The sequence below is a fragment of the Pelmatolapia mariae genome, linkage group LG13 (genome assembly GCF_036321145.2).
Source record: "Pelmatolapia mariae isolate MD_Pm_ZW linkage group LG13, Pm_UMD_F_2, whole genome shotgun sequence".
Lineage (NCBI taxonomy): Eukaryota > Metazoa > Chordata > Actinopteri > Cichliformes > Cichlidae > Pelmatolapia > Pelmatolapia mariae.
Genome location: NC_086238.1, coordinates 21065243 through 21090514, shown reverse-complemented (window position 1 = coordinate 21090514; position 25272 = coordinate 21065243). Strand labels below are relative to the sequence as shown.

The 25272-nt window shown below is 41.0% G+C and overlaps 2 protein-coding genes across 4 annotated transcripts in view; one reads left to right on the top strand and one right to left on the bottom strand.

Annotated features, from left to right (window-relative positions):
- Positions 1 to 18621, top strand: part of plekhh2 (pleckstrin homology domain containing, family H (with MyTH4 domain) member 2) — a 36102-nt gene extending 17481 nt beyond the window's left edge. For 2 of the 3 annotated variants that reach the window (XM_063491842.1, XM_063491840.1), the window contains exons 8-30: positions 809 to 1734; positions 2720 to 2795; positions 2891 to 2985; positions 3156 to 3315; positions 5504 to 5640; positions 6004 to 6117; positions 6310 to 6396; positions 6507 to 6665; positions 6784 to 6864; positions 6982 to 7161; positions 7440 to 7548; positions 8926 to 9038; positions 9161 to 9340; positions 9938 to 10035; positions 10383 to 10560; positions 13079 to 13234; positions 13322 to 13419; positions 13700 to 13841; positions 14115 to 14251; positions 14540 to 14669; positions 14977 to 15063; positions 15377 to 15586; positions 16948 to 18621. In XM_063491842.1, the coding sequence (XP_063347912.1) occupies positions 809 to 1734; positions 2720 to 2795; positions 2891 to 2985; positions 3156 to 3315; positions 5504 to 5640; positions 6004 to 6117; positions 6310 to 6396; positions 6507 to 6665; positions 6784 to 6864; positions 6982 to 7161; positions 7440 to 7548; positions 8926 to 9038; positions 9161 to 9340; positions 9938 to 10035; positions 10383 to 10560; positions 13079 to 13234; positions 13322 to 13419; positions 13700 to 13841; positions 14115 to 14251; positions 14540 to 14669; positions 14977 to 15063; positions 15377 to 15586; positions 16948 to 17133 (3839 nt within the window). In that variant the 3' untranslated portion in view covers positions 17134 to 18621. The remainder of the gene's footprint in view (positions 1 to 808; positions 1735 to 2719; positions 2796 to 2890; positions 2986 to 3155; positions 3316 to 5503; positions 5641 to 6003; positions 6118 to 6309; positions 6397 to 6506; positions 6666 to 6783; positions 6865 to 6981; positions 7162 to 7439; positions 7549 to 8925; positions 9039 to 9160; positions 9341 to 9937; positions 10036 to 10382; positions 10561 to 13078; positions 13235 to 13321; positions 13420 to 13699; positions 13842 to 14114; positions 14252 to 14539; positions 14670 to 14976; positions 15064 to 15376; positions 15587 to 16947) is intronic. The other variant, XM_063491843.1, reaches the window with a different exon arrangement.
- A 2025-nt stretch (positions 18622 to 20646) lies between these two features.
- LOC134640231 (tumor-associated calcium signal transducer 2-like) lies at positions 20647 to 22946 on the bottom strand. The gene is made up of 9 exons (XM_063491878.1): positions 22886 to 22946; positions 22166 to 22273; positions 21810 to 22071; positions 21645 to 21710; positions 21491 to 21554; positions 21301 to 21399; positions 21016 to 21216; positions 20886 to 20927; positions 20647 to 20773 (listed from the first exon to the last, which is right to left on the bottom strand). The coding sequence occupies exons 1-9, from the start codon at positions 22944 to 22946 to the stop codon at positions 20750 to 20752; spliced, it is 927 nt and encodes a 308-aa protein (XP_063347948.1). The 3' UTR covers positions 20647 to 20749.
- Between the last annotated feature and the right edge of the window lie 2326 nt (positions 22947 to 25272).

Genomic DNA, 25272 nt, shown 5'->3' with positions numbered 1-25272 from the left:
CAGCTTACGGAGTGAGCCGTGTGGAGGAATTAAATGAGGATCCAAGCGCAGGCACTCGCTGAGATGCGAAGGTGGTTTATTGAAAAATAAAACACAAGGTGAAAATAGTGGAACGGAACTAAAGATAACCTAAACTGGAAGAAACTTCCAAGCAAACCTGAACATGAACATAACGGAGGATGAGCAGAGGCATACGGCAGGGAAAACACATGGAGACTACACAGTAGATTCACAGACAGACCAGCAACCAGCACACGAGTAGACGCAACTTAAATACACACAGAAGAACACAAGGAGATTACACAGAGGTGGGGAACACAGCTGGAAGTAATTGACAAGATGAGACAGGGGAAGCAAAACTCACATGGGACACTGACCTTCACAATAAAACAGGAAACAAGAAACAACTACACAAGGATGCAGACTAGACACTGAACTAAGCCTACAGTAAACACGAGGGCACAAGAACAAAACCTAAGAACAAAACCCTTAACCAGAATAAACCGAAACACAGAATTATAATAATAATCAACAATGCACAACAAGAGAATCAGAATACAATCCATAATGCAAAATCAAACCAAAACATGAGAACTCAAAATGCTGGGTCAAAATGACCCAGAACCGTGACACTATCCCAGAGGAATAAATCCTTCAATTAACTTATTTAATTTGAATTATTTAACTTTCTTTCTTTTTTTGAAATATATAGTTCATTTAAATTTGTACTGTAATCTAGAAAGATCTCAAATGCTGTGAAATTATGCATATATTACTGAATTGCACATTTTTATGTTTTCTTTGGCAGATAAGAATAGTAAGAAGACAGCCTCATCAGTGACAGATGGTGAAGTCCATAAACTGAGCCAAACTGGACTGCTGTGTTCTCCGCTAGAGGATGACGGTGCACCTGAAAGCTCTGTTAGCAATGCATCTGGACCCGAGTCCCGCCGCGTATTGTCTGTGCTCTCCAGTGCTGCATCTGTGGAGGAAGAAGTATGTGAGAGCAGAAGCGGAGCGTGTGGTCTGGAGTTCAGCCGGCCCAGCAGTGAGACCTACCTGACAGCTTCAGACGACAGCAGCTCTCTGTTTGACGATGACATGCAGCGTACAGAGCGCCCCAGCTTTAGCCTGCTGGAGTCATCAGATGGAACACTAGCAGGGTGTAAGAATGAAGAGGAGGAGGGACGCACGGCTAAGGTGGAGGATTGCACCTCTGAGGAGCTCAACAAACGATTCCAGTCACAGAGACTTGACTCCTCATCATCTTCCAGTGAACCTAACACTCCCAGCCCCATCCTCACACCAGCTCTCACCCCTAAACGGCCCAACCCGCCCCAGGATCCAAAAGACAACCCCGCCTCACCCAAACAGCCCCGCTTGAGGACTCCCACAGGGTTCGGGTTGAAGAACGTGTCTCTGGCCAAGAAACACCTAAGCCAGCCGTCAATCAGCAGTGAGGCAGCACACGGCCAAACGCGTAATGCACTCAGCATGCTGCGCCCCCTCCAGCCTCAGGAAACTGATGTTGACGCACAGCAGGAGGTTGGCATGGAAACGGGCAAAGCCATAGTTCCCGAAATCCTTCCCGGCTCACAAGCAGCAACCACCGTGCCATCCGCACCGAATTCATCGGAACGTGGGACAGAGATGGGCTCAGGGAGGTCAGACTGTGATAGCACCACACCTGGCAGCAAACCTCCTACTCCACCTTTACACAGGCTCCCCTCCTGGGTAAGACTCCCCTTCATGTTAGGCACACCAAGTTTGTTTTTTTTAAATTGCAAATTTGGTATTGGCAACAAATTCCCAAACAAATTCCCAATATTCAGCTAAGTATGAATAAAGAAATCAATCCTTAATACATTAGAAAGCTGCTTATATTTTAGGCTATTTATTCTTTTTACAGAATTTGTTTTTGCCAGATAAAGGAAACAATATTTTACACTACTGTGAAACACAAATAAAGTCCTTCATGTGAAACATTACAATTTTAACAACATATTTTCTTCTAAGTGTCCTCCATGTTTGTAATTCTGTTGTTTACACTGCCATCTGCTGTAAATGTGCCTAAAGAGAAAAGTTTCAAATAGATAAATTCAGTGATTAGAATTAGAAAGCGGTCTTGGCAATGGGGCGGCTAAGCAGGTTTAAACAGAAATTTAACTGAAGAACAAAGTGATTAAATAGTAAAAAATATCCAGTCAAAATAAATAATAGTAAATTAATGGACATAAAATAAAACAAAGTTAAATTAGCTCACTGAATTGGTAAAAGTGTTAGCTAAATTGCTAGCTTTAACAGCTACAATGCTAAACAAAAGGCTATTAAGTATCAGATAATCGTACGGCTAACAGCTAAAGTAGTAAGCTCAAAGTAGTAACAGTTGAAATTTTTATGTAAAAATAACTGTTAAAAGCACTAAAGTCACTAAAGATTAAAAAATGTATTACATTTAAATGCAAATTAAAGTAATGGGCAGGTTGTTGAAATATTTGCTACTTTGCTACTCATTGTGGCTAAACAGCTGAGAGAGTCAGTTTAAAGTTAAGATGAACTCTTGCTCAGATTATTAACCAGGAGTTGCCTTCATATACTGAAGGGAGATGATATACAAAAATAAATATAGTGTATGTAGTTATCAGCTTTTGAATGTTATGATCTTAATGGCAGACTTGTTTTTAAAATTGACTAATGACATAGCACATTTTCTTTTCAGGAAAGTCGTATATATGCTGTTGCTAAATCAGGAATCAGACTGTCTGACACTTCATGCACAGACCTGTCTAACAAAGGTAAGAGAGTGGGTAAAAAACAGGTCTCCCTACTTAGTTGACAGCTTAGTCTGCTGTAGTGGTTTCTAATAAACAAACTGTACTTTGTGTCCTAGACCCATCCCTTCAGTCTTCCTATCCAGCCTTTGTAATGTACACATCACTCATCTATAAAAACATGACTACACCAGTTTACACTACTCTGAAGGGGGTAAGTATAATGTTTAATTGTAACACCTGTACATTCCCCCACTGTCTATTTGATCACTTGTGAACTTGAAAAGAAAATGCTTTTTTTTATAGTTAACAGCAATTGTGTCACCAAAGTGGATTTTAATATCTAGTATATGGCTCTGAGTGTGTGCCATTTTCAAATTGCAGAAAGCTACTCTGCTGAGCAGCAGTCCCTTCTCGGATGAGTCATCAAGCTCTGAGGAGTCATCTAGTTCAGGAGATGAGGACGGCTCCCTGTGCAGCTCCCACACCTCCTCCAGCTCCAGAAAAGACAGCAGCCCAGGCAGCCCACGCTCTCTCAAGAGAGGTACAAACAACCACTGCATATAAAAGATGGACATAGCCTCTAGTTTTGCATTGTGACCTTCCCCATTTTAAGTTTTTTATACCCCTGGTACTAGATAAGATACTAGAGATGGCACGATACCACTTTTTATGTCTGATACCGATACCGATATCATAAATTTGGATATCTGCTGATACCGATATAAATCTGATATAGCGTATTTTGTAATCAATAAAATGTCTTTTTTTAAATATCTTGCTGCATTGTGTATAAGTTCATACTCACGTTTAAAAAACAAAACAACACTAAAGCTATTCTGTTATACCTGTATGCAAAAAATACACTGCACCCAAAATATTTCATAGATCAGCAATACTGATCAACCTAATAAACTTAAACCTGCACCGTCCTCCCTATTCTGGTATTTTAAAGAGTACTTAGTGGAAATGTTAAGCAACTTAACTAATAGGGTTATCAACTCCCAGCAAAAAAAAAAAAAATTAAAAAATAGGGAACCACCCCCCACCCTCTGCCTCATAATGCTTAATTGACGTAATCGACTGTAATTTAATGCACGTGTAAAAAAAAAAATGCACAGAAATCAATCATTTTTCTACAGTAATTAAATAGATTCAACATCTTTATTCAACAGAATTGCAGACTGCACAGATGGTACTTTCCCAAAGGAAAAAGTACTATAGCTTACCAGGGTATATATTAGACTTAATAGTTACTGTATACAATAATGGACTTCTATACATTTTACATCAGATGAAAACTTTGGTTGTAAGATTCAGATAAATATTTATTAAAAGCTAGACATGAGAATAAGAAAGAAAAGTATTTCTTTGTGCCCCCCTTTCCCTGTTAATGCCCTACCTGCCCCCTGGCAAAACTTTGCTAGACCCGCCCCTGGACAGTTACCAGCTGTCAGCTACGTAGAAAAGGATCCTGGTGTAGAAAGTAATATTAAATAAATTCTAACAACAGCTTATCAAGCTTAAACCTGCTGCTGTTGTTTATCCGCTGGTTTCCTCTTTCTGGCGCAAAGTGGGCGATAAACTAACAAGAGAGACCGGACTCGCGACAGAAAAGCCGATCAGCTGATCATTGATCAGTTTCATGATTGAAGTAGCAACAGGAGAGGGAGGAAGAGAGAAGAAGAGGCAGTCGCTCCCAGCTTTCGCTGGGAATGCTTTACAAACATTCAGAGATGAACTTACACACTTGCTTTACTTCTCTGGGATATCTTTCTCAGAGATTAAATGCCGGTTTGGAAGCAGGTAGCGAGGCTCCAAAAGCTCAACCAGACCGCCGACAGGTCTCACACGCCACAGCCGCTCTATCACGAGACGCATACTCCTCCGACTTGCTAAGGTTATGAGCTGGGTTACACTATGTCGCAGGTTTTGTGAGGTGCTTTTGTGATATTGAATGGATCGGATTACATTTTTTATTTCTCTCCGATATCCGATCCAGTAATTTAGGTCAGTATCGGACCGATACCGATACGTAATATTGGATCGGTCCATCTCTAAACCATACACTGTGTAAGAGCATCACACAGATCTATATTAGTACCACACTAATTAAAATACTTGAATTTCACTCACCAAATTAGAGTCTAACTGACCACTTAAGGTCAGCTGCCATTTTTTGAATTGTTAGTACACTTGTCAGGTTCAGTCCTTAAGAGAAACATAATAGTTTTTAAACCCAGATAATTATGTTATCCTGTTAAATTGATACCATCTGTTATAACGTTACAGACAGGCAGGACTAATAACATTTGCTGCACACTAATGCTATAGTTTTATTATTAGTCATAGCTCCTAGCTACTAACTTATTTATAGCTAAATAGCTAATGTGGCTATCGTTGACACAGTCAGTGGTTCTGCATGTTTAATTTGACACAACCCTCCCAGAGAGCACTAGCTTGTGAACCACAGGCTAAATTTGTAGCTATTGGCTAACTGCTTATAGCTAAAAAATAATAATAATAATTTTTAGTATCAGTTAGTATTTGAGAATTGATTTTTTTGACAACACAGATTTTAAGACTGATATCTGTGGGGATGGACTCAGTTTTGGAGCTAGTCTCATGTGGCTATCACAGGACCTGGAGATGTAAGAAGCCTTTTTGTTTAATTCTTCACCTCCAAAGACTGACTTTCTCTGTTTTTCATGTGTGAACTTACTGTCCTCAAGCTGTGTCCGTGGCGTCGATGACATCAGAGTGTGACTATGCCATCCCTCCTGATGCTTACTCCACTGACACGGAGTGCTCTGAACCTGAGCAGAAACTGCCCAAAACCTGCTGTTCACCCAGTGACAACGGCAAGAGTGTTAGTGACAGATCACTTTACCTCTGACATGCTCAACACTTTGGTCCACTGTTGTTAGTTTCCATGCTTTAAACAATGCTGACTGGTTAAGTTACATCATTTAAAGCTAGTTTTAATAAGCAAACTACAACTGAAGTCTTTGAGGTAACTCTAAGATTAGAAATTGATGCGACCGCATTACTGAAGTACCTCTACCTTCAAAAGCTATTTGAGTAGTGACTTTGTTTTTTCTGCTCACAGCATGATGACATCATGTTTTTGAACCTAAGGCTCATTAGCCAACCTTTAGTTAATTTCTCAGGTCTGTTTCATTAGCGGTTCTCTTTGGTACTGCATAAAACTGAACAGTGTCACAACCTTTAGGAGCCAATGGAGAAGTCAGGCTATTTGCTGAAAATGGTCAAAACCTGGAAGAAGACCTGGAAGAGACGCTGGTTTGTCCTCAAAGATGGAGAGCTGCTCTACTATAAGTCACCGGTATGTTGGTTTCAACAACAAAAGCTACTTTCGGCTGCTCCGCATGTTTGATTTGGCAGATTTTTACACCAGACGGTCTTTCTGTCCCAATCACTTCATCTACTTTTTCTGGATTTGAAATGTTTTTTATTTCCTTTGTTGAGACTTGTGGCCAACAGGTTAACAAGATTAGGATTTCTGATTCTTCCACAGAGCAATGTGATCAGGAAACCTCAGGGTCAGATCAAGGTCAGCGCCACCAGCAGCATTGCCCGTGGCGAGGGCAAACAAGTTCTCCAGGTATTCAGTCTTCGATGAACGGCCACAATCATCTAACATTTCTAGATCTTTTAAATCCTTTCCTTCACATTTTCACGTCCACCTGGGCTTTTATTTATCCTTGTGTGTAGATAGTAACAGGAAAGCACGTTTACTACCTGAAGGCGGACTCTCCTAACCTGCTCGAGGAGTGGCTTCGGGTCCTGCAGAGCGTGCTGAGGCTGAAAGCCGCCAGTCCTCTCTTCACTCAGCCGGATATTCGCCCTGGCATGAAGGGACTGCTCATCAAGGTCCCTGCGTCAAAGTTTACTCATTTTCTAGAAGTACAGAGAAAATGGCTTTACGTGTAACATAATATTTCACAAACGTCTGTGTTTTACGCTCCAATTTGTACTTCCTCTGCTGCAGGTGAAACACGGCTACTCTAAGCGGGTTTGGTGTGCTCTGATCGGCAAAACGTTGTACTACTTTCGCAGTCAAGAGGACAAGGTGTGCATCTGTAGAAGTAAATCTGTAGCCTTTGTCAGGAGCAGGTGATCAATTTAAAACTGACCTGAGCTGTTACTTGTGACTGAACGTGGAGCGCACGTCTGCTTTTGTTTCCAGTTCCCACTGGGTCAGATTAAGCTGTGGGAGGCTCGGGTGGAGGAGGTGGACAGGTCAAGAGATTCAGATGACGACCTAAAGGCATGCGGGCGAGGCTTACAGCCGGCACCCTTCACCATCGCCATCCACCCACAGGAGCAAGGACCCACTTACTTGCTCATTGAATCCCGCCATGAAAAGGTCAGCGCAGGACTGAAAGGTTGAACTTTTCTGTTCTGTAAGGCAGGCAGACCCGTGTATCTTCTGACCATTAAGCTCATGTGTACAGTCATTTTTCTGTACTGCAACAAATCTGCTCCTGAGCTCTGAGACTGAGAGCAGCTCCATGAGAGGGGCTTCCTGTATTTTACTTGAAGCTAAAACCATTCCAGTCAATTTTAAACTACAAACTGATGATTATGCATAATTATGTTTCCTGTTGTGATGTTTTCTCACGTGTCTCTGGGATCACTGTGTAGGAGTCGTGGCTGTACCATCTGTCTGTGGCAGCAGGCACTACGGTGGGCAAAGTTGGCACTGAATTCGAACAACTGGTGGGAAAACTCTTCCAGCTGGATGGAGATCCAAGTGAGTACAAACGATTTTGTCTTGTGTTGTGTTTTATAGTTTTGTTTTACTTGATGCAGTTTTTTTTCATACTTTCTCTCATCCACAGATAATTTTATTATGACTTAAAATGTCTTATGTCACATGAATAACCAAAAAATACTGATGTAACATTAATAAGGAAGTCTGAATTAAATAAAGAACATTTCTCACTGCAAACTGTGTGACCAGTTAAATGAGCCCTCATGTTTAGTGAGACATGAAGGAAGACACATGGACTCAGAAAGTTAAGTACCTTATTGTACCTTAAGGGTATAACACCTTCTCACTGTGGTGTTCCCCCCTATTTTTGCCCGTGTGATTACTATTAGCTCAGGAGATAGAGCAGGTCATCTGCTAATGGAAAGGTTGGTGGTCCGATCCCTGGTTTTGATGGTCTGCATGACTAAGTATCCTTGGGCAAGATAGTGAACCCCAAGTTGTGTTTATCTGAGTGTGACTCTGTGATAGAAAGCACTTACTGTGTGAATTGCTAAATTAGACATTTGTATCAAGTTTCAAACCTTGACCTCTTTTGTTTGCGGTGACATTACTAACTTATCAGAATGTATTAAATTATATTTGTCTTTTTTCTGTATTTTACTGACCACAAACTGTGTACTGCACACATTTTACTGCATGTGAACATATTATTTTATTGGGCATCTATTTGGTCGTCAAAATGGTGCACATACAGTTACCTGCAAGGACATTAAATAGCCCTACAATGTACATTGAGGGTACGTTTTATTTGTAGGGACAGAAATTAACTGTAGCTCGGGAATTTCTTAAGTAGAAGCAAAAATAGTTTTTCTTTCAACAGTGTTTTATTTTTCAAAGTCATTCAGTAACAGCTCGACAACTACAGCCTCACTTTGGAGTCTGCAGTTAGAGAGACTTATGTGAAATACAGTAGGACTTGTTGTCCTCTGCACAGAGTTACAGTTGAATTTCAGCACAATGAGCATTTTTTTGTCAAGAGACTGTAAATTAGACAGAAAACAGAAAGCAAAAATTCTTAAAATATTTATTTTTGTGCTTAGTTTTTGCTCGTTTTTGTTATTAATGTAGGGACGTTATTTGTCAGGTCACGTTTACAGCAGTACAGTAATAAAGCTCAATAATAAAAATGAATGCACCACTGTCTGTTATTGGAGGTTGTTTTGACAAATTTGTCTCAGTTTAGTTCAGTTTTGGAAGTACACAACATTGTTTTTATTTTAGTCATTTCTAACCTTTCTCATGTACGTCCTTTGAAGTTCTGTCTGGTTGTTTTGTTTTGGGCTTATTTTTGCCTTTATTCGTTGCTATTCCTTCCATCTTTTACTCTTATGACCCACTCTCCTACCTGCCTTTCAGACTCTCAGATTTGGAGACACCCCATGTTGTGTTTCAGCAAAGAAGCCTTGTCATTTCCTCTCACCACCCTGCCCTCACAAGCTCTGCAGACAGAGGCAGTGAAACTCTTCAAGGTACCACAAACCTCCACATGTTCGAATAAAAAATGTAGTCACTGAATGTTTCTTCTATCAAGTAACTAATTGTATCACAAATATTTTCTCTCTTTTAAACTCTCTCCATCACCGCCTCTCAGACTTGTCAGCTCTTCATTAACGTGGCCATCGATGCTCCGGCCATCGACTACCACGTCTCCCTGGCCCAGAGTGCCCTGCAGGTGTGCCTGGCCCACCCCGAGCTTCAGAATGAGTTTTTCTGCCAGCTCATCAAGCAGACCCACAAGAGGCAGCCACACGGCCATCCGGGACCCCTGCAGGTTTGCCTTCTCACCACACAGTGGCAGCAGCAGTATGTATTGTTAAGTGGAAAGGCTGGCAAAAAAGGCGTGGTATCATCAGGGTTCACTGACCTAACAAATATCAAAACTGCCTAGAAAGGAGATCTTTTAGTATCTATTACTATACCGATCAATTTTAGAAAAGTGCCAGCATAAGAGAGGCAAGAAGAGTCTTGCCTCTCTTATGCTGGCATGAAACCCAGAAGAGTTTTGTAGACTGTCTGTTCTCCGTCACTCTGTGGTAATCTTCCATAGCCAGTAACCAGAAAAACCAGAAATACTGTCAGAGGGCAGAAAGAACAGCAGACGCTTTCAAAAGAAACATCAGATTCCAGCGTGTGCTGATGTCTCATTCAGCTAAAAACCAAAACACTGTGTCACAGCTCAGTCATCCCTGTACATGAATGAACTCAGTGTAGCTGATTAACAGGATCCAGTATGGCCACTTGTTTTATGCTTTATACGAAACAAGGAAACTATGCTGTCAGCTGTGGTCGTGCATAGAAATTCACCGAGTCATGCATGTGACAGTTTGTTAAAGATGTGGTGACTGAGTGTTTGCACGTCACTCTCCAGGGCTGGCAGTTTCTAGCCTTGTGTGTGGGACTGTTTCTGCCTCAGCACCCTTTCCTCTGGCTGCTCCAGATCCACCTCAAAAGACATGCAGATGCCAGGTGAGAAAACACAGGGGCCCTGAAAACTGACACAACGAAACAAAGCACAAAATACAACCAGTGTACTGTGTATGTACCATCTGGATATATATGCTCTTTGCACTCGAGCACTTCTTTACCTCCTTCCCAGGAATACTGTATAATAAATCAGCTTGAATACAGTTATAATATTTTGGGATTGAAAGACCGAGTTATTTCATAAGCACATATTTATTCTCTTTCTCTTTTATTTTACTGATGGCTGTTTTCATTTCCTTTGCTTTGATATCTGAGTTGCTTTCAGGGAATTTTGGCTATAAAATTGTTCATGTATGTGTAACTAAAGAGTGGCTACATTTTGTCCTCAGGACAGAGGTGGGTAAGTATACCATCTACTGCCAGCGCTCCATGGAGCGGACACAGCAGAAGGGCGAGAGACAGGCCAGGCCTTCCCGTATGGAGATTCTTTCGATTCTTCTGAGGAATCCCTATCATCACTCCCTGCCCTTCAGTGTGCCCGTGCACTTCCTCAACAATACATACCAGGTATAACAGTCACTCACTACACAGAAAAAACAACGATCAACGGCTGCCTGCCTCCAGTCCTAACAGTTTAATGATGTATGTGGCAGTTTGAGCACCGCTATTTTTCAACTGAGAGTAAAACAATACCATATACACCATTTTAAATCACACGCTGTGAGTCGCATGACCCAGTTGAACGGATTTACAGTTGTGCAGGATTATGGTATATGTTTTAAAGCCATTCGACCTTTGCCTCGGCTCTTTTATAAACCGTAACAGAGTCACTTCTGTAATGTTTTCTTGCACTAGATGATAGCCCAACCCCACTGACAGATACTCTACTGAAGGGTGGTTTATACAAGGATTCACTGCTTTTCTACCTTTAACCTCATAAAATCATGCTACTGAGTATCACTTTTCCAGAACTATGTTCTTTATGGTTGGTTAGTGCCTGATATGAGACTCTCCCTGTTCGCTTTTCATTATTTTCAATGTTTTCCTTTTCTATAAAGCAAAAATTAAACATTAAGGCATTTAGGTCGTATTCTACACAGATCTGTGTACATCTAAATCCTCAAATATCCAGTTTATTGTGGTTACAAGAAGTGCCGAATTGTTCTAAATGTTAAACCGGAGCTCTGCAGTACATGAACTGTGGCTCTGTTTGCGGTTGTTGTTGTTGATATCTGCTTGTTTTTTGTGCGGATGTGCATTTTTTTCCTAGTTTAAACGATGGTTGAGTGAAACTAACTCATCCACGCAGCTTGATTCTTGCTAACTAACTCTCCCAATGTGCATTCGATATCTCACAGGCTATGATATGAGAAAAATGCCAATTATTATGCCTTTTTGTCATCAAAGTCACACAGAGATGTTTATCTGTTCACTTTGTCCCTCCGTGCACCATCGTCCCTCTCTTCGCTTCACTGCTCCACCCAGTATCAAGCTAACCTTGCATCTCTCCCCTGGGTGTGTGTGTTTCCCTTTGCTACCTACTTCCTGGTTGTCCCCGCCTATACATACTGGAAGTGATGAGATCATTACCTTTACATGTATTAACAGTTCTGGACTCAAAAACAAACAAAGCTATGAAAACCTGTTTTGTGTCTGTCTGTAATCGATGTCAAGCTTATTGTGTGAGAGAATAAAGTCAAGGCAAAACATATATACTCTGTATTATATAAAGTTAGTTTCAAGATATTTTTAATTTTAATTTAATTTTAATATTTTTTAATTTGACAGCTTTGATAATTATTTGTTATCGTTATGACCCCGCTGCTCCCTTCATTTTGAGGTTAACCATGTAGTATCCACCCTAACGTCTCGACTAACAGGTTGCACTGACATTGTTTTTGGTCCAGAGCTTCATGATCCTCTCAGAATGAAACAGAGCAGCTTTCTTTAACCCTAAACTTTCTTTTAGCTCCTCATTTTATTTATTCGCAATGATCACCCCTTCAAAAAAAAAAAAGGCAAATTCTGCCCAATCTGTTCTGGATATCTTATTTGTATTACCCCGGACTAAAAATTTGCATTTCTTGCTACTAGTTTGTTTAACTTGAATATTTGGGACAAAGCTGCTGTTAGTATCTGTACTCCATGTCCATGTTGATTGCTGTGTTATATGGACTATGAAAACTTTTCTGCCCAAAATGCTGGCTAACTCATTTAATTCCATACATTTTTACTGCATAAGTACAATGTTACATTCAAAGGGATCTGATCAAATGAAATTAACTTGGTTAATTCAGTTTATACCGAGGACATTTTTTAAAAGTCTTTTAATAAATAAACCTTTGATCTTATCTGTTTATTGAGGGTGAAAAATCTCTTTTTGAGTGTAACCTATAATTATTGCTGGCGAGACTATGTAAATATATTTTCCAGAACTTTCCAAGCCAGCATATAAAATCTATGTTAGATTATACTTTTATGTCCTTTGTTATGTGCCTGTATTAGTAAAGGAAAGCTTGCACTGAAGTCACGCTGCACGTGATTAGTTACCACCAGAATGATGATGTTGGATATTTCATTATTCGTTGAATAACCAGGCAAATATAAATTATTCATGATATTCATCCATAATATCTAATGCATAATGTTAACAGAACAGAAGATCAACGACCATTTGTCTTGTGTTTTACTGTCTGTGAAGTTTATTTCTGTATCGGCACTAATAACGCGGCACAGTCAATCAGCAGCGGGAAGAGAAAAAACTGTTCAAACTGTCGCTGTGACAGGACATAGATGCATTTTCACACATGCGCACAACAATTCATCTTTCCATATCAGCCAGTCATAACACCTGTTAAACATTAACAGGTGTTACCTGAGTCAGTGTTGATATATCAGTTTCTGTATACAGCATTTAAAGTTTAACAACATGCAGATGTTTTTGGGTCAAATCTTGTTCTTTTGAGCTGAAGCTTGACCCGGATTTATTTTGAAAACTCTGAAGAATCATTGCACACTCAGATTAGATTATTGCGTCTTCCACTTATGCATTTAATTCCTTGTTCACCTACACCTTGTACTGTAGGTGGTGAGCTTTGACGCCTCGACAACGGTGGACGAGTTCCAGTGTCGTCTCAACCAGGACACCGGCATGAGGAAAACGGGACTTTCTGGTTTCAGCTTGTACACCGATGACCCCACTGGACGGTCGCTGGAACACTGTCTGCAAGGAGGCCTGAAGGTGCACCTTTTAGTCATGCAGTGATTACTTTAGGAAGATTGAAAAATCTGCGTTTTCCCACACAAAGGTGTCTCGTCTCATGTGCAGATTTGCGACATTATCTCCAAATGGGAGCAGGCCTCCAAGGAGCATCACACCGGCAAGTCGGAAAACACCAGGACTGTCCGCCTCACCTACAAGAACAGGTAGTGTCCAAACATCAGGTTCAACAGTTCAGTGTTGAAATAGTGCTCATTGGGATAAAAGAGTTTGTTAGCTTGATGGCATCGCTGTCCACTGTAAATTAAACTAGATGGCGGATCAGAGGCAGACTGCATATAAAGATCAGGATTTGTTGTCACCACACAAAGGGGGAAATGTGGACTGGGGTTACTGCCTGGATTACATGTTTCTCTCAGGAGGATTTATCGCCCGGACGCTTTGTCCTCATATTGGTTCTCTTTAACTTTTCCTCTTCATCTCCAGACTTTACTTCTCTCTCCAAGTGAGGGGGGAGTCAGAGAGGGAGAGGTTACTGCTGGCATATCAGACCAATGAAGCCATCGTAGCCGGACACTTTCCTGTCAACAAGGAGCTGGCTCTGGAAATGGCCGCACTGCTCGCACAGGTCTGATATCAAGTGATTTTTCTTTTAACTCACTTCTTGCGTTTCATATCTCTTTTACAGCGTGTGTAATGTGGCCTGGCTTTATGTAGTGGTTTATGTGTAACTCAGGCCCTGGTCTAAAAACAGTGATATCTGCCACATTTTTCGTCGTTTTTTATGTAATTTATAGCTGAATAATACCACATATGTCGTATCCACTCCTGGATTAAAGTGAGAAACAGAGCGTGAAGAATTTCTGAATACTTACTGCCTGCACTGCGTGTCTGTGTACAGGTGGAATTTGGAGATTTTGAGCGTCCCTTCTCCACCTCTGGATCGGCCCAGACTAAGTCTAATCAGAACCTGAAGCAGGTGTTGGACAGATTCTACCCCAAACATTACCGCAGGAGCACATCTGAGGAGCAGCTCAGGTACCAGACACAAAACACACACTGAGAAACAGTGGCTTTAAATCTGAACTCACGTCCTACTTTGTAGTGCATCGTCATTATCTGTTTATGCTTTTATAGTCTTTTATTACACCTATAACATCAAGGTTTCCATCCCAGAAAGCAGCTTTGTGACTGCTTGTGTTTTATTTTTCTGTCATCATACAGTACCTGTCTTTGTTTTCTCAAGTCTTTAATGGTCAAAAAGAGACTTACAAAACTGTAAATGCTTTAAAAGCAAACTCTATTTTGTCCTCTGCTTTCCTTCAGACAACTGCTACAGCGTCTCTCTGCCCGCTGGGCCTCACTCAGGGGTCGAAGTTCACCAGAGTGCGTCAGGATCTACCTGACCGTAGCCAGGAAGTGGCCGTTCTTTGGTGCCAGACTGTTTGAAGCAGAGGTGAGCATGTGTGAGCAGTAATCTATTTGTAAATAAGGCTTATCTTATCATCTCAGATACTGAATATCTGTTACAAATTACAAAGAAGTAGCATGAATGGAGGCCAACATGTAAACTAAATAAACTGTAAGTGTGCTCCAAAGAAAAGAAAAGAAAAAAGTAGGAGGAAAAAAACTCCAAATAGGTTTCTTTGCATTGTTTCCCACTACAGTGTAAACAGTATCTGACAGAGTGAGTGCTGCGGTTTTTCGACACATCATGAAAACATGCTCATAACTAACCTCTCCCTCTGTTCTCTCTGCTTTAGTCCATCACGCCCTCTCCAGAGCCCGGTGTTCGTGTTTGGCTGGCTGTACATGAAGATGGTATCAGCGTCCTGGAGCACAACTCCATCGTGAGCAGCTTTGTGCAACACAGTCTCAGAAACCTGCAGAGGAAAGATTCCTCCGCTTTGCTGCCGTGATTTCAGATTAACAGTTACTTAGTCGTCATGTGTTTCTTCAAACTCCAGAAGTAAACATTTGCATACGGTGTCAAATCACTTTTAAATATCATAATGTAAAGCAGAGAGCGTTACATCGTTTTTGATGTCGTTGTTGTTTGCTTCAATCTTAAAACTGAGGCCCAGAATTCAGTTTTTACATTTCACATCCTATTTTTTAATCATAATTCTGTTACCACAATTTATTTTTGTGTCTGGTACTCAGAAACTGCTGGTGTGCTACTCCTACAAGAACCTGATGACATTTGGAGGCTGCAAGCAGGACTTTATGCTGGTGATGGGTCAGAACGTCGGCACTAACGCCAGCAAAGACAAACCTACAGAGAAACATCTGTTTGCTATGGACCCCTCCAAGGTCAGTGAGAGGGCGGACCGCGGTCGTGCCAGAGGGCGACAGTCCAGACGGCCAAGCAGAGTTTGTATTCTTAAAATGGATGGCACATTTGTTGTAGTAGTAAAAGTTAAAACTGTGTCACACTGCTGCCTTTCATTCCACTCATTCTATCTCAGTCAGTATGTGTCAGTACATGTTGCAAAACAACAGGACAAGTTAGACAATTAACTCCTGCCTGACTCTTCATTACCTGTAATGAGTGGAGTCGACCAAAGTGAAACAGAATGTAACAGATTTCTCTGGGAAATTAAAGGCACGACACAAATAAGTAACACAGACATTATGTAAAAGATGTTTGTCTAATTCTTTGTGAATCCTTCAGGTGAGTGTTTTTGGTGTTAGCTATGTTGTTAACCACAAAATGTGTGAGTTTAGTGTTTTTTTTAAGAATGCCTTTACTAGTTTTTAACATCCATCCATTTTCTTGCACTTAGCCGAAGGTTGTGGGGAGGGTGTTATGGGAAGAGAGGCAGAGCACAGGATAGGTCTAGTCTATTGTAGGCCTAACACAGAGTGAGACAGACAACCGTGCATGCTGACATCCACACCAACACACAATTTAGAATCCTCAGTTAACACTACATTCATGTCTGTGGTCATTTGTGGGAGGAAGCTGGAGTACCTGTAGAGAACGCAGGCTTCGCACAGCCTGCCGGTGGATTTGAACCCAGGGTCTTTTTACTGTAAGCCAACAGTGCTAACCACTGTTCCTCTATTCTCCAGTTCTCTATAGAAAAAGGGAAGAAAACAAACTGTTGAACTTCACAGAAAATCACAGCAGAATAAATACTGCATGACTCAAACAAGTTCATCTGTTTTACCTTCTTTTAAAGCTAAAGCTTATCTTATCCATTGAGTAACATTTGGTCTTTTTAATTTAAAACAATGCTACTGTCTTTTTGACATTAAAAAATCAGAGCTTCGTTCATGTCTATACTACATTCTTTGTATACAGACAACATAAAAATGTCTTGGGTCTGGTAAACGTTTCATGAATGACACTTTGGTGCTGGAGTTAGCTTCATGTTTGAATCTTTTACACTGACAATTTGGCTTAAATGCTATTCCTTTAGCCATTGTGCATTTCTTACCACATTATAAACAAATGCAAAGTTGGCACTAGATAATGTATTTATAGAGAAGACCTGAAACCCACAACTGGACACAAACAAACTTACTTCATCTATCTGAGGTCACAGATCAGGGTTGTTTTCCTTCTATACAGTCGACTTCTCTGCAAACAGAGGACTTTCCCTCCTGCAGATACAAGCGCTTCTGGGTTGGCTTCAAATTTTAGATGCAAAGAACATGTCCATCTTTTATATATAGTCTATGAGATGTACAAAAACTGAAATGCATCCCTGTTTTTGTTTTGTGCCCAGATCAGGGAGGTCACGCTCCTCATTTCCAGTTACATCAACAGCGCACATCAGCAGAAGGCCGCCGCCCACCACCTCTCTGCCCCGGCCCTGATGGTGGCCCAGCCCGTGAGCCTGAAGAGCAAAGAGTTGAGGAGCAAATCCCCCCCAGCTCTGGGACGCCCCAGCAAGGCCCCCACTCTGCTGTGATGGCACAAAGACTTACACCCTGGTCTTAATTTACATTAGAAATGTAGGATCTTAAGCTGCATGGTTTCATCTGTGCACTTTAGCCCAGCTAAATTCTGAAAAGTGGAACGGTTACCCCTTCGTGACAAGCCGGGCGCTAACAAAACCTATCTGTTGAGTGCAGTTTAATATTGTAGACCAGCTGAGGTTGCAGCAATTTGCAGGTATCACCATGTAGCGCCTTGGTACCTTCCTCAGAGAACACTTGATGAGATCTGTGGCTCAGACTTGAGCTAAAGGCTTTATACAAAGGTACAATGGGGCCAAGAAGCACTAAGAGGCTTTGCTTAACATTTTTTGTGTCCCTAATGATTGTGTTGCTTTCATTTTGTCACTCCAAGGAGAAAAATCAACAGTATTTATTGACAGACTGAGCAAATGTTCTGAAACGTCTCTATCAATCAGTGTTACCTGGTACATTTCTCTGTGTGTTCAGTTAATTTTTGTATTTCTGCCTTTAGAAAGTAATGCACAGTGCAGAGGAGGTAATGATCAGTTGTTATTAAAAAATCATTTAGAGAGGGCGCCTGTTGTTTCCTGCCTTCTGTTAGGGCAGAGTGGCCCCAGCAGGAAGTGAAACTTAGTGTTACAGTCATGCATAATGAAGGACATTATGATGAAAGCTGGAGGCAATAACAGGTAACCAGATGGAAGTGGAGCACAGCTGTTTAAAATGTGTTTAAACCACCTCATCTGGGGCTGTGTGCTCCTTTTTGCAGTAGATGTGAGGGAAAAGAGCTGTGGACTTGGTGGGTTGTGTTGTTATAAAGGAACCAGATTGTCCTCTTTGTGCTCCTGGTTACTGAACAGCCAGGAGAGTGGTAAAACTTTAATCATGTACAAATACATAAGGCCTTTCTCGTGAGGTCAGTGGATTTAATCAGCAGGAGGTTTCGACTCAGAATGTTACTTGACAGCTTTTGGGGAAGTATGGAAAAGTGTACTTTATGTACAGCTGTTTCTTTATGACACACATTCTTCTATACTGAGTCCGTTGCACAGTTCAATGGCCATCTGCTACAACTGCCCCACTTTAGGTATTAACATATAAAATCTTAGGTATTATTAAAAAAAACCTTCCTTGTTTAGTTGTTATGGAGTCAAAGTTTATTTTAACACTTTTGTATCCAGCCTCAAGTGGCCATGTGAGGAACTGCACTTTCCATTGGCTTCATTTTATTCTGCCCAGAAGGTTCCAGTCCAGTCTAAGCATTCATCATAAACTTTCCACCTCCATACACACACACACACACACACACACACACAGAAAAATCCTCAGTTCATGTCAGGAACAATATTGAAGGTGAATGAAAACTGTGCTGTGAACAGGCCAAACTGGAAGACAGTGATGAAACACCACTGCCCATTTTTCCAGTAAACAATGAGTCGAAATGGAGCCTTGATGGCTGTCAAGTCTGAATGAGAAAGCAGTTGTAATTGTAAAAGGTGTGGATAATAAAAAAAATCACACACACACTAATGGCTAAGGGGTCTTTTTTTTTTTGGAAAATTCAGCAGCGTGAACTCAGCTTTAAGAAGTGTGTATTTTTTTAAAAGTATGTAAAAAGAAGGTGAGAAGATGTGGGAAAGATGCGTTTTTAGCATGTTGTTGAAAACGTCCGTTGGTCGTTGAGCAGATTCCAAATAACTGTAACGTTTTTCTTTGTTTGCTGGTGTGACAGAACACGAAACCGAATCTGATATAAACCTGAAGACCAACTGGAAAGGCATGACAGTTTAATGTAAGGTACTTCTAGTATTATCTTGATCCGGTATACAGTGAGAATAATCAGGCTCTATTTATTTGTGACATGGAATACATTGTATCTAAATCCTGGAAATCCTGTGTCCTGGAAATGAAAGTTTGCTTGAGCCACTGGTGTAAATCCCTGACATTCATATAAAAATCCTCACCCTGTAGAAAACTGTATAAATCTATAGTAAGCTTTAAATTCTCCCCACTGAAGCAAACCGAAAACCAACATGTCGATACCTGCAGCAGGTACCTCACAGCGAGCGGCACACCTTCATTCCTGCAGTCTTTCACAGAATCGAGGGGTGGGGGAGGGTAAAAGGAGAGAAGCTATATGATACCTAACCTGGCTGAACAAGTTAGAGATCTGCTTTTGTGCTCCTGTTGCTATGGAGCTAGAGAGAGGGGGCGGGGCTCACAGGAGTGCGCTGGGTGAGGCCAGAGGGAACTAAGGTAGAGCAGGTGACTGATACTGTGCTTTATGTGGGGACTGAGGTTAAAAGAAAGTCAACTGCTGATGTTGAAAATAGAATGCAAATGCATACGATAAACAGGAAGGTATACTTCTTTAGGTCAGTATTCTTTCAAATGTGCTCCAACCTTCAGGAAGGCTCCACACTGAAAAAGTAAACATGCACGGCCTCAAGTGCTAGCTTCACAGACCACAGCTGTACAGAACAACCACATACTTCTTGCAATACAAACATGTTGCAACAGGAAACCAGGCGGTTTATTTATATATTCAGATTGAAAGATAATGCCAACTTTACAGTTTCTGTTTGATGAGAAGATGTCTGCCATTTTAGTCCACTTGGACTTTGGCCCTTTCACCTGACTCAATCATTCCTGCCCTGACATTTTAAACCGAGAGCACTCTCAGTACAAGCATATGCATGCATTCGTGAGTGAGATGGAACCTGTCCGACAGGCTCAACACGTCGCCAAACTCCTGAGCGCAGCTAGAAATGACTACCTATAATAAAAGGTAGTCTGTCTCACCTGAGGCAGTGTGACACAAAAACAACTTTTCCATTTTGGCCATAGCAGCACAAAACTGCTAAGATCTGTGAGCTTTGCTTAACATACAAAAGTCTACTGAAAAGCACGTTCACATGATTCCTGCCACACCCGTGCAGTAGCTGATCTCCAGCAGACCTGTCCCCTGTAAACAAAGTGCCTATTACGAACAACAACTATCAGAGCAGCCAACCACCCAGACAACGGAGGCTTTACACTTCTAAGGAAATACACCAAAACATATCTGAGAGGTGGAGGAAAAGGGGAGAATAATTAAAAACCCACACAACTTTAAATCAGCTTCAATCATTGCCTCATGTTCAGAGGTTTTCAGAGTAGTTTCCACCATCTTGTACCCATACCCCACATTTAGTCTGGTAACAGTGGAAAAATACAGGAAAGTTCAAACGAAACATCAAGAAACCTGCTTCAGTGTCTTTTAAAGCATGTTTTATTAAAAACAATCCAAACACAATAGAAAGTAAGAAACTGTACACTCTATGATGTGGAATTTAAATTCTAATGTTAAAATGAGGCATGTCAGGCACACTTTAAAAATGCACAGTACTTTATATGGCATGTAGACCAGAGGGATGATGCTTTAAGACTTTACATGATTTATAAATAAATTGTAGCAGTAATGACACCCCAACATGGAAAAAAGAAAAAGAAAAGAAAGGTGATTATTCATTTACAATCTGCAAGTCTCAAAAGATAAAAATGGCACACTCCCACAGCGAAGAAAACAAAACAAGGTAATCCAAAAAAAGGCGATTGTATGCGTCGACTCTTCACACTCTCTCTGCTTTACATTTGCTCCAGCTCTCTTTGCTGAATTGGAAGAAAGAGCAGACACAAAAAAAAAAATTAATACAATGACCCTTTCCCTCCCCCCCTTTTTCTCAAAAGATAAAATTTACAGACAACAGGTCGTTTATCTCACCTGAGTTTTTTTGTACTTCCTCTGTCGCTTATGGAAAAAGAACTACAAACACAGAGAAGAAACTAAATTATGGCTTGAAGAACAAATGTTAAAACAACAAACGACACTTCTGACATGCAGATGCGCTCACCACAGCCAGCAGGCCAGCAATCACAGCCAGCACCACCACCACGATGACGGCGATGATCCCGCCTGTCAGGTACTTCATGGTCATGGTCGGGGGCTCCTCGTCCACATAGTACACGATGATCTTCTCCATCGCCAGAGTCTGCCCATCCACAGAAGGAGTAAAGTTTCTGGTCTGGTCATAAAACAGTGGCAGCACCTTCACCTGCAGAAAGTCACATGAAATGATGAAGTTAGCCAGTGGGTCCATTATACAAAATGTGCACACACACAAAAAGGTTCTACATACGTCTTTCTCCATGTAGTAGGCCATTTTGGACAGGTCATATGAGCGATCTCCTATTGTCTTATTCACATCGACCACAATCATGCGAGCGTCTGGGTCATACTGTAGAATGACAGGATGTTAGTTAGCATGGCAGTGGTGCTTTTTGCTTTGTTCTAAATTATAAGCAGTTTTTTGTTAGACTCTCACTCACCTGAACATCCTTCACCAGGCTGGGGCTAAGTTGGTAACGGCTGTTAAGTTCATTTGCAATGGCACTGTTTTAAAAAGACATTAGGATGGTAAGATGTGGAAATGTCAGGCTCAGCATGCTTTTTAACTTTTAATAAGGGCTGAAGTGGACTTACGTCTTCAAATTGTTTTTATTCACGTTGGCGTTCACCTTGGTGTGTGTCAGCTGAAGACGGACCCAGCTGGAAGAGGGGAAAAAAATAAAATAAATAAAGACATGATGTTGAATACTTGATCTATTCATCCTCACAGTAATCCTTCACTATAGTGAAATCACTTACTAGGTCTCCACCAGCTTCTCACACTGGAGGGTCTGGTCTCCCTTGTCAGTCCGACGAACTCCAGCGCTGTTGACGCACCAGCACACATCTGTGCCGTTGCACTGCTTGGCCTTGAATTTGCCGTCATTCTCACACACGGGGTCATAGATGCCATCATTGTCCACAATGGCAGTCTCGTGTGGCTTTCCTGCAATACTGCGAGTGCTCAGACCATTTCTTGCTCTGTACATTTCAGCTTTCATCAAGAAGCACTTGGGGACCACTGAGGGGGAACAAAATGCACACCATGAGCAGGCTGGAGTGTCAAACAGAGGACATGAAACAGGAAGGAGCCCCTTTATCACTTCTAAACTTACATGCTGTGCAGTCTATGGGCTGTTTTGTACCATTATCAACCAGAAGATAACACGAACATGGGGGTCCGTCGCAGACACCCCACTTCATAGTGGCACATGTACTTGGACCTAAAGAGAAAGAGAGGGAAAAAAAACAAAACAAAACACAACACTAGCAGGTTATTAACAGGAATTCAAATATGTGACCACATTACTTTACTGTGACTTCCCGAGGCTTAAAAAGAAAAAGAGAAAAAAGGGGGAAGAAAAAAAAAAAAAACAGAAAAAAAAAAAAACCCAGAAAAAAAAATCCCACACAAATAAAGCTGGAATACAATAGAAAGATGAATCTTTGGTATGACAGTGTTTGAAAAGATTTAGTCTTCTGTCTTCTTTAGAGCTCGAAACGGAGACGTTAAATCGTACAGGTAGACCAGCAGGTTTGCCTGGGCGTTGGTTTCTCCCCACAGAGCGGAACAAACTTTCCCAACCCCCACCCACCTGAACTAGCTAGTGTTACCTTAAAAACAGCTTTTTGGTCTGGCGGCTAATTACAGTATTTTAACAAATAAAACAAGCAAAACTACATCTCATAGAAAGCTAATTTATCTATGTCTTAAATAAAGCTGCTTCAGATTTTAAAAATGTTTGTTTTTGTGAGAATTTCTATCAAATCTACGTCAAAATGAACTGCGCGATATTTCAGCGGAATACAATTTTATATCAATTTAAACTACTTACAGCTCTGAGCTGAGGCTCCGACCGCGAGAGCGGCGAGAACAGCAAAAATCCACATTTTCATGATCAAACTTGAAGAAAAAAGTCTTCGTCTGTCCGCTTCCTATGTGTCCGTCTCCCGCAGAGGTCAAAGACCGAATGAAGAATGCCCTCGACGCGCCCAACGAGGCTCCTTTTCTCGGCGCAGGTGTGTCCCGGTCAAACCTGTTTTAGAGAGGAACTAAAGCGCGCGCACTCACAGGTGAGACAAGGAACCGAACGAGCGCGAGCACGCGCTTAAAAGTTGAATTCAAATTCAAAGCAGAGCTTATCCTGGATTATACTCCGTTTGGTAGTTGTTGTCCACCTGTCGGAGTAAGGACCTGAGCAGTAAAATTTATAAGAGAATTACTCTCATGACGTCAGGCTCATTTGCATAGGCGGTGCAGTGCGAGGGGGGAGGGGCGGGGGAAACGCACCTGAATCCGGTATGACCATATTTGCCTTGTCTGTCTCTGTTGACATATTTTCATCTTTCAAATCATAAATAAATTTAACATTTACCCCCTAGTGACGTCATCATCTTGTTATATTTATCAAAAATGAGCTAAACTGAATTTTGGTTTAAAATTTGGTTGAATTCATCTTTAAATACCTTTAAATGCCTATGTAACCTCCGCTTCTTTTAGTGTTTTGGGTTCACTAACACAGAAAGGAATCCGTTAGGAACTGCAAGGAACTGGTTATTAAGGTGTTTTCCCCTCTTTTTCCCTGTTTTCCGTGTTGATATTTTCCTGACGTGCTTGTTGAGTTTCGTGTAAAACATGTAGAAAAAGGCAAACTCTCCTAGGCTATAGACTACACGCCATGTCATGTGGTGTTGATTCATATCATAAACTTTACTTTTAAACAAATAAAAGCGTTTTTTATTATAATTATTATTCTCAGCGTATTTTATTGTAAAACCGCCATCATAATATTCCCGCAACATTTCGTGGCAGACAACTAGAAATCCCATGTTGCTACACTGAAACTACCTAATGGTGTAGTTTCACTTTAAAATACATAAGTGTTGTTCATGCAGATGTTTTTCCTTGTTATGAATTGTGAAACACTGCGATGCGATGACATCATCAGCAGGTATCTAACAGAAACCGGAGAGGGAGAAAACATTTCTCAGGTGTTGTGACTCACATTCTCACGGATGAGTCACAGCCTCGGGTCTCTTTCTGAGAGATACTCTCATCAGCTCTGCACAAATCCTTTCTTTCCTGATCTAGCTAGGATCAAGTGGCATAAAGTGTTGTTTTAAAAGATTAAAATTTTAAGTTGGGGACAGTTTTTATTTGGGCTTCATGCACAGCGAACCAGACGAATGCTCTGCTGCCACCACAGTCTGCTTTTTGTGTTTTTCCTGACACGCCTTTCTTTTTCATGAGCGTGTTTACAGATTGAGAATCTTTAACTGCCTCTTCTTCAGTCTGGACAGTTACCCATTTAAAGAAGACAGTTGTTAAACACTTAAAACTTTAGCAGGGTTTTATATGTCACTCCAGAAACGGGAATGGATACAAAGACACATATTGGAAAGAAATCGCTCACTAGGAAAAACTGAAAAAATGTGTTGCATGTATTTCCCAATTAAAAAAAACACGCCCTGTTCTTTTTGTACACCATAAACAAAGTGCTATAGAAATACTAACAGGTGCTTTCTTTATATGTTTTTAGACACAAATATTGTACAAGCAGATACTTGTGATTAAATGTACAAAATTCTGTGGTTGGGAACAAAAGATCTGCTTTTAGTGTGATTGCTAGTGTCCGAGCCAATCTGACGAGTCCAAGAAGGTAAACAGTTTTTCAAAAGTCTAATGGATATCATGCATTATATTCAAAATGATATAGATCTTTATTTCAATTAGTAGCTTTTTTAAATTAATCTACATACAAAAGCCGTGCCTATATGAAACAGGAAGTTGTAGCCCAGAACTCCTAACTACACAGAAAGGTCAGGCGAACACCAACTAGGTTTCCAGACTTGTCATGAGAACATATTAAATCTTTGGAACTACATTTAACAAGAAAGTGTGATGTCTGTCTGTTTAAAAACACCAGATGGTATCTGCAAGTGGTGTAAGTCTTTCATATCGTGCACCAAAGTTATTATAGTTTACTAAAACTAAACTGGAAACTACAAGAAGCAAACCTCCGCCAACACAGCTCACTCACTGCACAGCAAATCTCTGGAGTTAAATATTCTGGAGTTAGGCATAAAAGTGCACAAGAGTTACATTCCGGGAGTTTATTTTTCACCTTATACTACAGTCAGTGTTGGGGAGTACTCTAAAGTGGTGTAATATTTAGGTGTTCATTCACTGGGTGCTAAGGAGTCTAATTCAACACATTGCTGG

Bases quoted from the DNA above. Each gene is read 5' to 3' on its own strand.
- LOC134640231 (XM_063491878.1), bottom strand. From the start codon at position 22,946: ATGAAAATGTGGATTTTTGCTGTTCTCGCCGCTCTCGCGGTCGGAGCC. The intron at 22,274-22,885 runs GTAAGTAGTTTA...CTTTCTCTTTAG, and splicing joins CGGAGCCTCAGCTCAGAGCT to GTCCAAGTACATGTGCCACT. The intron at 20,928-21,015 runs GTGAGCGCATCT...CTGTGTTTGTAG, and splicing joins TTGCTGGCCTGCTGGCTGTG to TTCTTTTTCCATAAGCGACA.